The following is a 14248-nucleotide window of genomic DNA, read 5'->3' as shown; positions in this document are numbered from 1 at the left end:
TTGCCGCTTCTGGGCATGGAAACTGCCAAGGGAGAGAAAAGAGAAAAATTCAGAGAAGCTTCTTGGAGCAAAATTTCGTTCATTCATTGTGCAATACCTAAGGGCGCCTTTCCTTCTTGTGCAGGACTGTTATGCAGCTCTGAGGCTTCAGCTGTGGTTTGTGCTGGCTGAGTGTGCTGTGCAGAGCCGTGCCCTCTCCCCAGGGGCTCCTGAAGGGTCAGCCCTGCTTTCCAGCAATGACCCATGGAGGCAGCAACAGCCCAGGGTGTTTGGAGGGAGGCTTCCTGGGGAGGAGTTCCCTGTGCTGCACTAGAGCGGAGGGCAAAAAGCCCAGAAGGACGCTTTCTTCCCCAGAGGAAGGTGGGAGATGAGGTGCAGCAAATGGGTCTCGTTACACTGTGGTTTAGTATTCAGATACCCCCATCCCACTTGGGAAATGGTCTTGAAAGGGGTCAACTTTCCCCATTGCCCCATTGCCTCAGTACAAACCTCCGTCAGTGCTCCCATGCAGGAGGGCTGCTCTGTCCATCAGCCTGGTGCCCAGCTGCTCTGGGCTTGCACCGCTCTCAGCTGCAGGAGGGCTGCACCCAGAGGTTGCTCTGCAAAAGGCACTGGCCTGTCCTGGGAGCAGAGGGGTGCTGTGCCAGGTGCAGAGTTCAAAACACCCCTCCTTTCCAGTACAGTTCTGCAGAGTATGAGGAAGAGGACAGGGCAAGGATGCTGATTGGCATGGGCAGATCGGGTGCTCTCAGACATCTCCAAGGTCCTACAGGAGAGCTGTGCCCTTCTGGAGGGATGCTGACAGCCCCGCAGGACTCCCTGTCCAGCAGAATCCGGTGTCTTAAGGTGCTGTCTGCTAAGGGAAGCAGTGTCTCATTGCCCAAGCACTGAGTGCAGTGTCTCGAGCCTGGCAAATGAAGAGAGGGCGTGGGCACCTTGGTCCCATGGAAACACCTCCAGGGCAGCGCCCTCCAGGTCAGGGCCAGAGCAGGCACTCCACACCCCCACCCCTTGCCCCACACCACCACCGTTCCTGCCAGGGACCCCACGAGCAGGAAGAAGAGCAGCACAAGCAGGTGGAGGACCAAAGCAGAACTCTGTCACTCTCCTCCTAAGGGAAGCAAGGAGAGGAGAGGCGGCCGGGCACTCAGGAAAGCCTTCTCCTTACCCAGCAGATCACAGCAGCTGCCAGTTAGCAAAAGCCCAGGGCAGTCGCTCGCAGCCCCTTTGCCCTGCACAGGGAAGCGGCCACGTGTCAGGAGAGATGCCCCTCTGCTGTGCCAGAGCTCTGGCTGCAGAGGAGGCAACTCCTGCCCTGGACCACACAGGATGATGCCCCCAGATGTTTCCCAGTCTCTCAGTACTGCTCCAATATCCTGGACTACATCTGGCACCTCAAATGTCACCAGGGGCTTGTGTGTCAAATCCTGGTCTCCATCTCCATCACTGACATTGGGACCGTAGAAAAGGAGAGTACACAGTGTACCCTATTGCCATCAAGCTATAAAGGGGCAGAACCCATCTGTGTTTCTGGAGTGACAGGCGGATGACAATGGGACTGTAGGAAAGGAGTGCAGGTGCCTATTTCTAACAGACGCCATGACTGAAGCAAGAGGAATCCCACCTCCTGGGAGTTTGTGGCAGGCATGGGAGGGAGCTGAGGTCCCTTCCAGCCCCACCACTACAAATCCAGCATGAGATGCCTCCACTGACTCAGCTGATTGCCTTCCCTCAGCATGGCTAAAGGAGATGCCTCCCTGGCAGTCTCCAGGTGTCCTGTCTCATGATGGGCCAAGGAAGGGGGATTCTCAGACCTAAGTGTGTCTCGGAGAGCAGCAAGGCCACTGCTGCAAAGAAACGTCTCTGCAGAGGTGAGACAGGCAAGAGCGGTGATTCCTTCAGTCTCTTCCCAAGCAGGTTCCTGGAGAGCCCCAGGGACACCTGGAGGGAGCGCTGAGTGGGGTGGGGGGCAGAGAACGTGACGTCTTGGGCAGGTCCCCTCCTCCGGGGCTGAGACAGGCTCCTGGGGTGGAGGGAGCTCCTGGTAAGCAGGCAGCAGGGCAGAGAGACAGCTCTGCCAAGGAGCAACTCCTCTGCCAAGCGCAGCAGGGCTCTGGGCAAAGGAGTAGGGCAGAGCGCGATTAAAGGCAGGCTGGAGTGGGAGGAGAGAGGAGAGCTGCAAGGGAAGAAACCTTTGCAGCCCTTGACACGGTGAGTCTCTTGGTGCAGGGCAATGCAGCTGCCCTTGCGGGAAGGGTCTCCGAAAGCGTTCATAGGCTCCAGCCTGCAGGGTCTGTGAGGAGGCCTCCCAGCCCAGGGGCTCATGTTAGACCAGGGGGAAGGGGTGAAGGCAGGGTGTGCAGCCAGAGCTGCCCAGGGCATTTCAGAGGGGACTTTTGCAGAGGAAGAGCAAGGCAGGGGATCCCTTACAGCTAAAGAGCTTTCCTGAGGCTGTGCTTTCAGTTTCCTGCTGTTTCAGGAAAAGGGAAAAGGCGCTGCTGCGTTTGGCGAGGGAGCCTGAGAGTCCCGAGCTGCCACCCTGAGAGATCAGGAGGTCTGGTAGGAGGCAAGGCAACTGCTTGCATCCACTCCTCTCCCTCCAGAGAGCACCAGCACCACCTTTGCTGGCCTCAGCAGGGTTTCTCTGACCTGCTCCTTCCTGCCTGCAAGCGGGGAGTACCTCTGGAGAGTGCCTGGAACCGGGAGGTTTCTTGAGGTCAGAGCTGAGCAGACAGGAGTGGGTGATGGGGTCTGTGATCCCTGACAGGGAAAAACTGGAGGGCAGAGCAACAGTTCCCGGCAGGGATAGCTCCAGGCAGCAGAGACATGGGCAGAGAGCTCTAGGAACCTCCAACCCCAAATGGCATGGGAGGGAGAAGTTGGGAAGCTCCCTGCCATCCCCTCCAATGCAGACACCTGCCTCTGCACAAGACCCCTGCTCTCGTCTCCCACCCAGCACAGCCTCTGCCCTCAAGGCCGTGTGGTCCAGGGCAGGAGTTGCCTCCTGTGCAGCCAGAGCTCTGGCACAGGAGAGGGGCATCTCTCCTGACACGTGGCCGCTTCCCTGTGCAGGGCAAAGGGGCTGCGAGCGACTGCCCTGGGCTTTTGCTGACTGGGAGGTGCTGTGCTCTGCTGGGTAAGGAGAAGGCTTTCCTGAGTGCCCGGCCGCCTCTCCTCTCCTTGCTTCCCTTAGGAGGAGAGTGACAGAGTTCTGCTTTGGTCCTCCACCTGCTTGTGCTGCTCTTCTTCCTGCTCATGGGGCCCCTGGCAGGAACGGTGGTGGTGTGGGGCAAGGGGTGGGGGTGTGGAGTGCCTGCTCTGGCCCTGGCCTGGAGGGCACTGCCCTGGAGGTGTTTCCATGGGACCAAGGTGCCCACGCCCTCTCTTCATTTGCCAGGCTCCAGACACTGCACTCAGTGCTTGGGCAATGAGGCACTGCGTCCCTCAGCAGACATCACCTTAAGACACCGGATTCTGCTGGACAGGGAGTCCTGCGGGGCTGTGAGCATCCCTCCAGAAGGGCACAGCTCTCCTGTAGGACCCTGGAGATGTCTGAGAGCACCCGATCTGCCCATGCCAATCAGCATCCTTGCCCTGTCCTCCTCATACTCTGCAGAGCTGTGCTGGAAAGGAGGGGTGTTTTGAACTCGGCACCTGGCACAGGGCCCCTCTGCTCCCAGGACAGGCCTGTGTCTTTTCCAGAGCAACCTCTCTGACGAGACCCATTTGCTGCACCTCATCTCCCACCTTCCTCTGGGGAAGAAAGCGTCCTTCTGGGATTTTCACCCTCCGCTCTAGTGCAGCACAGGGAACTCCTCCCCAGGAAGCCTCCCTCCAAACACCCTGGGCTGTTGCTGCCTGCATGGGTCATTGCTGGAAAGCAGGGCTGACCCTTCAGGAGCCCCTGGGGAGAGGGCACGGCTCTGCACAGCACACTCAGCCAGCACAAACCACAGCTGAAGCCTCAGAGCTGCATAACAGTCCTGCACAAGAAGGAAAGGCGCCCTTAGGTATTGCACAATGAATGAATGAAATTTTGCTCCAAGAAGCTTCTCTGAATTTTTCTCTTTTCTCTCCCTTGGCAGTTTCCATGCCCAGAAGCGGCAAATGTCCAATGGCAGCTCCACGAACGAGTTTCTTCTCCTGGCATTCGCAGACACACGGGAGCTACAGCTCTTGCACTTCTGCCTCTTCCTGGCCATCTACCTGGCTGCCCTCCTGGGCAACGGCCTCATCATCACTGCCATAGCCTGTGACCACCACCTCCACACCCCCATGTACTTCTTCCTTCTCAACCTCTCCCTCATAGACCTGGGCTCCATCTCCACCATTCTCCCCAAAGCCATGGCCAATTCCCTGTGGGACACCAGGGCCATTTCCTACTTGGGATGTGCTGCACAGCTCTTTTTCTTTCTCTTCTTCATTGGAGGAGAGTATTCTCTTCTCACTGTCATGGCCTATGACCGCTACGTGGCCATCTGCAAACCCCTGCACTACGGGACCCTCCTGGGCAGCAGAGCTTGTGTCCACATGGCAGCAGCTGCCTGGGGCACTGGGTTTCTCTATGCTCTCCTGCACACTCCCCATACATTTTCCCTACCCCTCTGCCAAGGCAATGTCCTGGACCAGTTCTTCTGTGAAATCCCCCAGATCCTCAAGCTCTCCTGCTCACATGCCTACCTCAGGGAAGTGGGGCTCCTTGTGGTTAGTGTCTGTTTAGCATTTGGGTGTTTTGTTTTCCTTGTGGTGTCCTATGTGCAGGTCTTCAGGGCCGTGCTGAGGATCCCCTCTGAGCAGGGACGGCACAAAGCCTTTTCCACGTGCCTCCCTCACCTGGCCGGGGTCTCCCTGTTCCTCAGCACTGGCATATTTGCCTACCTGAAGCCCCCCTCTATCTCCTCCCCATCCCTGGACCTAGTGGTGGCAGTGTTATACACTGTGGTGCCTCCATTAGTGAACCCCCTCATGTACAGCATGAGGAACCAGGAGCTCAAGGATGCCCTATGGAAACTGGCCCAATGGACGCTGTTTCACCGACAATAACCTGCCTTCCCTTCTCTGCACATTTGCCAGAGTCTTTCTTAGGCCAGGAGTCTGTTTTCTTCTCTTGCAGTAATCCTGCTTATAGATAATTTTCTGGGCTTATGCTACTTGTCTTGAGGCTTGATCTTATTGTGTCTGAGTTGCACAACACTCTGTCAGATGTGGCATGCCCAATAGCAGCTCTTCAATAAAACAGAATCTCCCAGGTCCAGTGCCTGAAGGCTGCGCTCTTCCTCCAAAGCTGCTGCCAAGAAAATGTCCAAGGAATTGTTTTTTTGAAGAGTCTGATCTGCTTTTGTTCTCAGTGTTTTGGGAGTTAAGATCATTGTACTATTGGGTTCCACTGGACCTAGTATTCTGGATTTAAAAGCTCTCTTCTTGGTGTCCAGGCGCAGGGGAGATGGTCCATGAGCTCCCTTTCTCTCCTCAGGTTTCTTCATGTATGACAGGAGTGATGGCATATACCAGACTCCTTGGAAATGAATCTGGAGGGGTGAGGAGAGGAGAGGATGGGGACTTCCCACATGCCCTGGGGTTGCAATGAATGGAGGCTCAGAAGGTGAAAGGCTCTCAGATGTGAACTCCCCCAAAAGCAAAACATGAAGCTATTGAAGCTGTTGAAGTGTCTAGAGGAGAAGTCTTACGAGGAGCAGCTGAGGGAGCTGGGGTTGTTTAGTCTGGAGAAGAGGAGGCTGAGGGGAGACCTTATTGCTCTCTACAACTACCCGAAAGGAGGTTGTAGCGAGGTGGGGGTCGGTCTCTTCTCCCAGGTAACAAGTGATAGGACGAGAGGAAATGGGCTCAAGTTGTGCCAGGGGAGATTTAGATTAGATATTAGGAAAAATTTCTTCCCAGAGAGAGTGGGTAGGCATTGGAACACATTGTCCAGGGAAGTGGTCCAATCATGGTCCCTGGAAGTATTCAAAAATCGTGTGGATGTGGTGCTTAGGGACATGGCTTAGAGGTGGACCAGGCAGTTAGGTTATGAGGTTGGACTCGATGATCTCTGAGGTCCTTTCCCACCTTAACGATTCTATGATTCTATGATTAAACTGAGGTATGCAAAACAAGGACTCTGCCATGGGAGTCAGTAGGAGCCCAGCAGGCAGAAGAAAGGGAGAGTGGAGAGGTGCAGAAGCTGCCTGAGAAGCCCCAGGACTCTCATGCTGTCCTGGGGAGTGGTGCTGGTGGGAGCAGAGGAGGGGCAAATTCAGTCAGCACTGGGCATCACCTACAATATGAATTCAGGAGAGCCAGAGAGTGCCTGGCCTCCATTTCCTCACGCCCTTGGGGCCATACCAGCCCTGGCGCTGATGGGGAGCCTGAACCCCCTCCGCCCTCCCCCCCAGGAGCTGCTGTGCCCTTCAGAGGGGCTGGGGCTGTGGGGTGAGTGCCCAGAGCTCTGCAGCACCCTGCGGTGGGCACTGCCGTGGGGCCAGCCCAGGCTGGGCTGCTCTGCTGGGCTGGGGAGAGGGCAGGGGAGGTTCTGGAGAGCTGGGGAGGGGCTGGGCTGGGCTGGGAAGTGCCCGGGAGAGGAAAGCCCCAGTGTAGAGCTAAGCTGTGTGAGTGTGCAGAGTGGGGGCCCCCAGCAGGGTGCTGACAGTGCAGAGTCAGGCATCATGGTGAAGGAAGCAAGGCACCAAAGGTGCAGAAGAGAGGGGCCAGGTCTGTGCCATGTTCCCTGAACATCCTGGGGAAGCTTTCCTGGGAAAACTGTCCCAGATCAGTCCTGCACACCAGCCATTTCCACCTCTGTTCATACACCCCAGCCCTGAGAAGGGACGTTTCCTGCATGGTCAGCCCCATCCTCCTCCGGGGCTCAGTGATACCCAACTCCACCACCAGTATTAAGAAAAAAGGAGCTAGTTTCCTACTGACATTTATTGCGCACAAGCCCCATAGCTCTTGCCACAGCTGGTCTCTCAGCCAAGCCGGTTCTCAGACAGCTCCAGTTTGAACAGGTGCTCATGGCCTTGTCTCAACAAAGACTGAATATCAGCATTGAGTGAGATCCCACCAACTGGCCTGGGTTCTTGCTCCTGTGTTTTCTTCTGAACGATTTCTAAAGAACCCATCTCTCTCAGCCTCTCCTTGTCCAGAATGTGCTCCAGGTCCCAGCCACCCTTCTGGCCTCTGCAGGACTTGCTCCAGTCTGTCAGGCTCTTTCTTGTGCTGGGAAGCCCCATGCTGGATGCAGCAGTCCTGATGTGGTGGTTCTGTAGCGGGTTAGCCTTGGCCAGCAGCCAGGCACCCACCCAGCTGCTCACTCACTCCCCTGCCTCAGCAGGACAAAGGGAGAAAATAAGATGGAATAACTCATGGGACAAGGTAAAGTAAAAGAGATCAGTTACTGAATACCATCACGGGCAAAGACCCGTTGACTTGGGGAAGATCAAATTCATTTGTTGCCAATTATAAAAAGATTTGGATTGTGAGAAACAATGAGAAAAATTTTAAAGACCATTCCCCTCACACTTTCCCCAGGCTCAAATTACTCCATTGTTCCCAGTTCTTCTACCTACCTCAACACCATGAGGAACAGGGGGGATGGTGAGGAGGGGGCTAACAGTCACTGCAGAACATCTCTGCTGCTCCTTCCTCCTCACACTTCTGCCCTGCTCCAGCGTGGGTCCTCTCCATGGGATCCCACTGTATTTGTTGTCAAGGCTAGGTGTTGTTCCTTTCTCTCTCTCTTACTTTTCTCCTGCATACTCACAGAATCATGGAAATGTTGAGATTGGAAGGGACCTCTGGAGATCAACCCCCCAGCTGAGGCAGGGTCAGCTAGAGCAAGTTGCTGAGATCCTTGTCTAGCTGGGTTGGGAACATCTCCATGGATATAGGCTCCACAACCTCTCTGGGAAACCTATTACAGTGTTTGACCACCCTCACAGTCCAAAAGTGCTTTCTTGGGTTCAGATGGCATTTCATGTGTTTTTAGCTGTGTCCATCGCCCCTTGTCTTGTCACTGGGAACTACTGAGAAGAGTTTGGCTCCCTGGTCTTCATGCTCTCCCATCAGGTGTTCATATACATTAACAAGATCCCTCCGAGCCTTTTCTTCTCCAGACTGAACAGTCCCACATCTCTCAGCATTTCCTCCTATGACAGATGCTGCAGTCCCTTAAAACAGCTTTGTCACCCTTTGCTGGACTTGCTTTTGTAGGTCAAGAACTTTATTGTAGTGAGGAGCCCAGCACTGGACACAGCACTCCAGATGGGGCCTCCCCAGTGCTGAGTGGAGGGCAAGGGTCACCTCCCTCCATCTGCCAGCAAGGCTTTTCCTAATGCAGCCCAAGACGCTGTTGGTCTTTGCTGCGAGGGTGCATTGCTGGCTCATGCTCAGCTGCTTCTCCTCTGGGATGCCAAGATCCTTCTCTGCAGAGCTGCTATCATCTGGCCAGTTGGCCCCCAGCATGATGTCCACAGTGTGGCTGGATCACAGGCTGCCCTCCCCCAGGGACTTTCTCAGCAGCACCTTGTCCTTCTTGCAGATCAGCTCCACCTCTGGCACAGGCCCCATGGTGCTGCAGAGTCACCTGGCACAGCAAAGCCCTCTCCTGCCAGGGCTGCACAGCCCAGGCCTCTTGCTCTCTGCCCTTGGGGACTGCAGCTTTTGCTCTCCGTGGGGGAACCTCATCCATCATTATGGCACCACCTGCCACCCACTCCAGCATGCCTCTGCTGGGAAGCCAAGCCTTGCCACACACGGGCTCCCACCTCTGGGGACCAGGTTTCCATGTGACAAGTCTGCCCTTGGCCCTGGTGCCACATCTGAGGTGCTGCAGCCCAAATGGGCACCAAAGCCCACAGCCTGGGGCACAGAGAGCAGGAGCCCCGTGTGCCATCACAGACCTGTGACATCAGTGGAATAAGAGCTGAGGTGGGGAAGGACAGCTCCCATGGCTCTTGTGGTTGCTGGAGATACAGCGTCTTGAGGAGAGAGTGAGAGGGGAGATGAGAAGTGGGGGATGCCTTGTGTGATGTGAGAGCAGCTCAGATATATGGAGGGTCTCTATGGGACATGTTACAGGTTAGATGGTGCCTTGTGTGTTGGTCAGCTTCTGAATGGGCCACCCACTCTTCTGCTCTCCTGGGTCTGGTACTCCCAAAAGCGGAAGGGCTCGTCAGGGGTGTGAAGACCTGAAGGCTGCAGTGGCCATGAAATTGTGGTCTCCAGATCCCCAAGGACATGGGGAAGGAGAGGAGCAGAGAGCAGACCCTGCGCATCAGGGAATGAGAATTTGGCCTCCTGTGGGCACTGGCACATGGGATCCCATGGGGGCATTGTCAGGGCCCTGAGAGCATCCATAGACCTTCACAGCCCTGACCAGCATTACCTGCGGCTTCCACCCCCACCTCTGTCCAGGGGCCCTGGACACCATTTATGCCCAGCTGGATCTATGCTGTACGGGTCTCCAGACATGGCCATAGACACAGCCTTGCCTGTCCATGGACCTTGTTGAGTCAGACTTGCAGACTCACTTCCCAGCTTGATTCTTTATGGGGCGTACAAGGGAATGACACCATGGCCCTCCAAGTGCCAGACCCCAGCTAATTCACAGAGGCCTACCCTCTTTTTGCTGCCTTTCGTCCCATCCCTTGGTCAGGCTTTGGGAGGAGAGGAAGGCAAAGCAGGTGAGGTTTCTGGGTGCCAGTGACTGAAATGGGGGAGCAGATCCCTCACATGTGAAATGATCTAAAGTCTATGCTGGTTGAAAACTGTTATCTTCAGCTCCTTTCTTGGAGGCTTGAAATCTTCTACAGGAACCTGGAAGCTCTGAGATCCCTCCATCTCCCTCTCTTTTAGCAATGAAGTTGATAGTAGCCATGTCTCCTGGTTTCAGCTGGATTAGAGTTAATTTTCTTCATAGTAGCTGGCACAGTGCTGTGTTTTGGATTTAGGATGAGAATAATGCTGAGAACACACTGACGTTTTAGCTGTGGCTAAGTAGTCCTTACGTTAGTCAAGGAGTTTTCAGCTTCCCATGCTCTGCCAGGTGCACAAGAAGCTGGCAGGGGGCACAGCCAGGACAGCTGAGCCAACCTGGCCAAAAGCCTGTTCCATACCATATGACGTCATGGTCAGTAAAGAAACTGGAGGGAGTCTGCTGGGGGGCAGCGATCGCTGCTCGGGGACGGGGTGGGCATCCGTCAGCGGGTGGTGAGCAATTGCATTGTGCATCATTTGTTTTGTATATTCTTTTATTTTTTTATTATTATTATCATCATCTTCATTATTATATTTTTATCTTCCTCTGCTGTCCTATTCAACTGTCTTTGTCTCAACCCACGGTTTTGGTATTTTTTTTTCCAATTCTCTCCCCTATCCCACTGCAGGGAGGGGAGCGAACAAACGGCTGCGTGGTGTTTAGCTGCCTGCCCAGTTAAACCACAACAGCCCTTCTTCTCAACCGCTTTAGATATGTACTTCTGGATTGGGCATCATGCCCTATATTGCAAATACTGATTTAATTGACGTTGCCCAAAGTGGCTACCATGGATGCAGACTGCTCCACTGCAGGTATTTATATTCAGGCAGATCAGTGCTTTTGCTGTTGTTACTGTTATTGTTGTTGCAGATACTGGTATTGTTGGGGAAATCACACAAACACGTGAAGGGTAATGGAAGGATTGCCACCGTAGTGGCCCTCCAGTGAAGTGGCTCCTCTTTGCCCATGTCTCACTGTCATTGCACAGGCTCTAAACCTGGGCAAGGATTCTGGATGCGGTGTAAAAAGTGCCGAGCAGAGGGGGAGAATCACTTCTTCTGGCTGTGGCCCTGCTCACACAGCCCAGGATCCTCTGCTGGCTCATGTTTTGCCTAAGGAAACTCAAGGACCACCAGAGCCTTCTCCACAGAGCTGCTGCCCAGCCACGCAGCCCCTGGCCTCTGTCACTGCAGCCTGTAACTCCCCTGCTCAGTCCTTGGGCCTTTTTAGAAGATGTATGCAAGATTTGCCCTTGGCTTTCTCCAGTCATGATGACCTTCCAAAATGTAGCAGAGCAGCCCTGCTGTGACATCGGCCTGGTCTCTCAGCAGCCTTGGATTCATCCCATCTGGTCCAAGGGACTACTAAGGGCTGACCTTCCTAAGTAAGCCCTGACTTGATCTCCATCCACTGCTGGATTTCACCTGGGGTTCTGCCTCTTAGGCACACGGAACTGGGAGACTTTGCTGGTGAAGACAAAGGCCAAGAGTGCCTCACACCTATCTACGCCTACCTAACTCAATTCAGCAGTGGCCACATGTTGACTTCATTTCTTCTTTAACTGTTCCTGAAGTGGTAACATTGTGCCCTTGAACTCCCTTGCAAGTGTCAACTCTACGGGAGCTCTGGCTTTCCTAAAACCAACCATATTTCTGAATTCCTCCTTTGTTTCAATCCTTGCATCCGCCTCTTGTATGCTGCCTTTTTCCTATGCAGCTTCCCCCATGACTTTCCTGGTTCCCCACGCTTCTGTCTTGAGATCTCTGCTTGTTTTCCTGACTCTTGGTCTGCACACTCTCGGAACTGAAAGACACTGTCCTTGCAGACCAGCTGTACTGAGCTCTGCTGCTCTTCTGTGCCGCTCCTAGGGGATCCCGCACTGAAAGTCACAAGACCAGGCCAAAGTCTGCTGCTCTGAGGGCTAGCATCTGCACTCTTCTGTTCTCCTTCCCCCTGGGAGGTGACACCCCACTCTTGCATGGTCACGACAGCCAAGGCTGACACTGGTTTTCACATCCATGGCCAGCTCTGCCTTCTTTGAGACTAACAGATGCAGATGAGTATCAACATTTTTGGCCAATCTGGCAGTTGCACTATGGAGACCTGTGTCCCAAGCTGTGTCCCAAACCCCCCCAGAAACCTCCAGGACTGTTTGCATGCTGTTGTGGTCTCCTTCCAGTGAATGCCAGGGTAATGAAAGTCCACAGGGGGACTTCCATGGGTTCTTTGTCTCCCACCACATTGTCAGCCTTATCAGCCTCTCCTCTGACCCTCACCCACAAGGGCTCACCCAGTTTGTTCATCCCACAGAGGAGCTTCACACATCTAAGCAGCTCCTTCACACTGGGGACACCTCCCTCCTCATCCTTCTGGCCTGTCTCTCCTGATGATCACGTACCCACCCATCACAGCACCCCAATCATGTCAGCTGTCCCAACACACCTCAGCTGTTATTCCCTCCAAGTGGGATGAAGAGATTGCATGCAGAGCTCCAGCTCCTCCTGCCTGTGCCCCAGGCTGAGGGCATGGGTGCATGGCTGGGCTGCAGCACCTCAGCTGTGGCACCTTTGGGCTGAGAGCAGACTTGCAAGAGGGAAACCTGCTACCAAGTGCCCAAGACCTCAAGTGTGCAAAGGCTTTGCTTCAGAGCAGAGACATGCTGGAGTGGAGAGCAGATGGCAATGTAAAGAAGAAATGAGGGGCCCACAAAGGCGGCAAACCCTGCTCTCTCCAAGGCCAAAGAGAAACAGAGCTGTTCAGTCCAAGCAGGAGAGGAATTTGCTGTCTGTGGCATCTCTGCAGTGGTGGAGGTGAATCACAGGAAGGAAGAGATGATGTTGAGAGTGCCCTTGGCTGTGGACATGCTGTGATAGAGGCAGAATGAAAATCACCAGCCTGATGCATGTCTGTGACATCAAGGGCATGGTTAAACGATGGGGGAGAGAAGGGACAGCAGAGTTTGAGAGGGAATGCACACGAGTGTAGACCCTGGTGTGATGTGCTTGGTATTCATGCACTGCCCAGCATCTGCTGGAGAGAGAAGGGACAGACCTCACGTCAGTGCAGTGGTGGGATTCAGACATGGGCCCAAAGGCACCGAATCTGTCTGAGATGCCCTGGGTGGTGCCTGTCACACAATGAGTCTGAATGGGGAGGGGGTTCCTGTATAGGCCCTGTGCTGTCCATGTCAGCTGCATGCAGTTGGGCTGGAGCATCCTGGCATCTCACAGAGCTCTACAGGCCTGTATTTGGCTATTAAATTAAGATTCAGCTGGCCTGAATTAGGTCAGACAATTAGAGTGCAAGGGATGCGCTTGACAAAACTGCCCCTATACTTGAAGGACATGTAGAAAATACAGCTGATGGAGAACAGAAAGAGAGAGACTTAGCTCTCCCTATGGCACATGGCTGCATTTGGTCAGCTGAAGACCTCTATAGGCTGCCCAGGACATAAGCAATATCTACAGGTTCAGTTGTCCTACATGTGGGCATCTGCTGTCATTTCATCTGGCCAATGGAATTTCCCGTCAGCCTCCAAGGTGCTGCCCCCAGATGCTCCATTAGAGCTCACAGTGACCAGCATGCATCTTGGTCACCTCTGGCACCTCAGATGTCACCAGGTGTTTGTGTGTGAGCAGCTCACTCATGGCCTTCATCTTCACTAATTACCATGGGAGCTGAGAGAGGCAGCTCACAGGCAGGTGCCTTTTTTGTGCACACCTGAACCGAGGCAAGAGGAATCCCCATCCTGGGGGGTTGTGGCAGGGAGCTGAGTCCCCTTCCAGCCCCAGGTCTACAGAGCCAGGATGAGATGCCTCCATTGACTCAGATGAATGCCTTCCCTCAGGAGGGGTAAAGGAGATCCCTCCTGGTCACTGTCTTGGTTTCCTGTCTAATGACGGGACCTGAAAACTCAGTCTCTGTTGGGAGAAATGACACTACTGGAAGTAACTCTCTCTCCCCAGCTGAGGGAGGGAATATGAGTGATGACTTCAGCCTGTTGCACAGCAGGTTCCCCTGGAGCCCCAGGAGCACCTCAAGGGAGCCCAGAGGGGCAGAGAAAGTGCTGCCTTGGGCTGGTCCTGGTGTGGGAAGGAGTAAAGAGGTGTTGGTGGAGCTGGCCAGTATCAACACGAGAACTCTCTCAAACATCTCAGAAAAGCCAGAGCCATCAGAGAGGTTCCAAGGTCCTCAGAAAAGGCAAATATCAAACCCATCTTCAAGAAGGGCAAGGAGGAGGTCCGGGAGAATTACAGGCTGGTCAGCTTCACCTCAGTCCCTTGGAAGGTGATGGGGCAAGTCCTCCTGCAGCCATCTCCAGGTACTTGAAGGCAAAGAAAAACATTGCTGAACCTGTATGGGAGGGGAAATTAGGCAATGATGTTGTGTCCCTGGACTTTGACAAGGCCTTAGACATGGTCTCCCATGATCTCCTTATAGCCCGATTGGTCGTACCTGGACTGAAGAAGTAGATGATGATGTGAGTGGGAGTTA

General features: G+C 54.3%; 1 protein-coding gene across 1 annotated transcript; it reads left to right on the top strand.

Annotated features, from left to right (window-relative positions):
• Positions 1-4107: 4107 nt before the first annotated feature.
• On the top strand, positions 4108-5043 carry LOC309603290 (olfactory receptor 14A16-like; the record flags this gene model as incomplete). Its single annotated transcript, XM_082338173.1, has 1 exon — positions 4108-5043. One exon carries the CDS (start codon positions 4108-4110, stop codon positions 5041-5043), a length of 936 nt encoding a protein of 311 aa, XP_082194299.1.
• Positions 5044-14248: the final 9205 nt, after the last annotated feature.

Source organism: Platalea leucorodia (genome assembly GCF_965183815.1).
Source record: "Platalea leucorodia genome assembly, contig: HAP1_HAP1_SCAFFOLD_46, whole genome shotgun sequence".
Lineage (NCBI taxonomy): Eukaryota > Metazoa > Chordata > Aves > Pelecaniformes > Threskiornithidae > Platalea > Platalea leucorodia.
The sequence above is the reverse complement of the archived record's forward strand: the minus strand, read 5'-3'. Positions and strand labels throughout refer to the sequence as shown.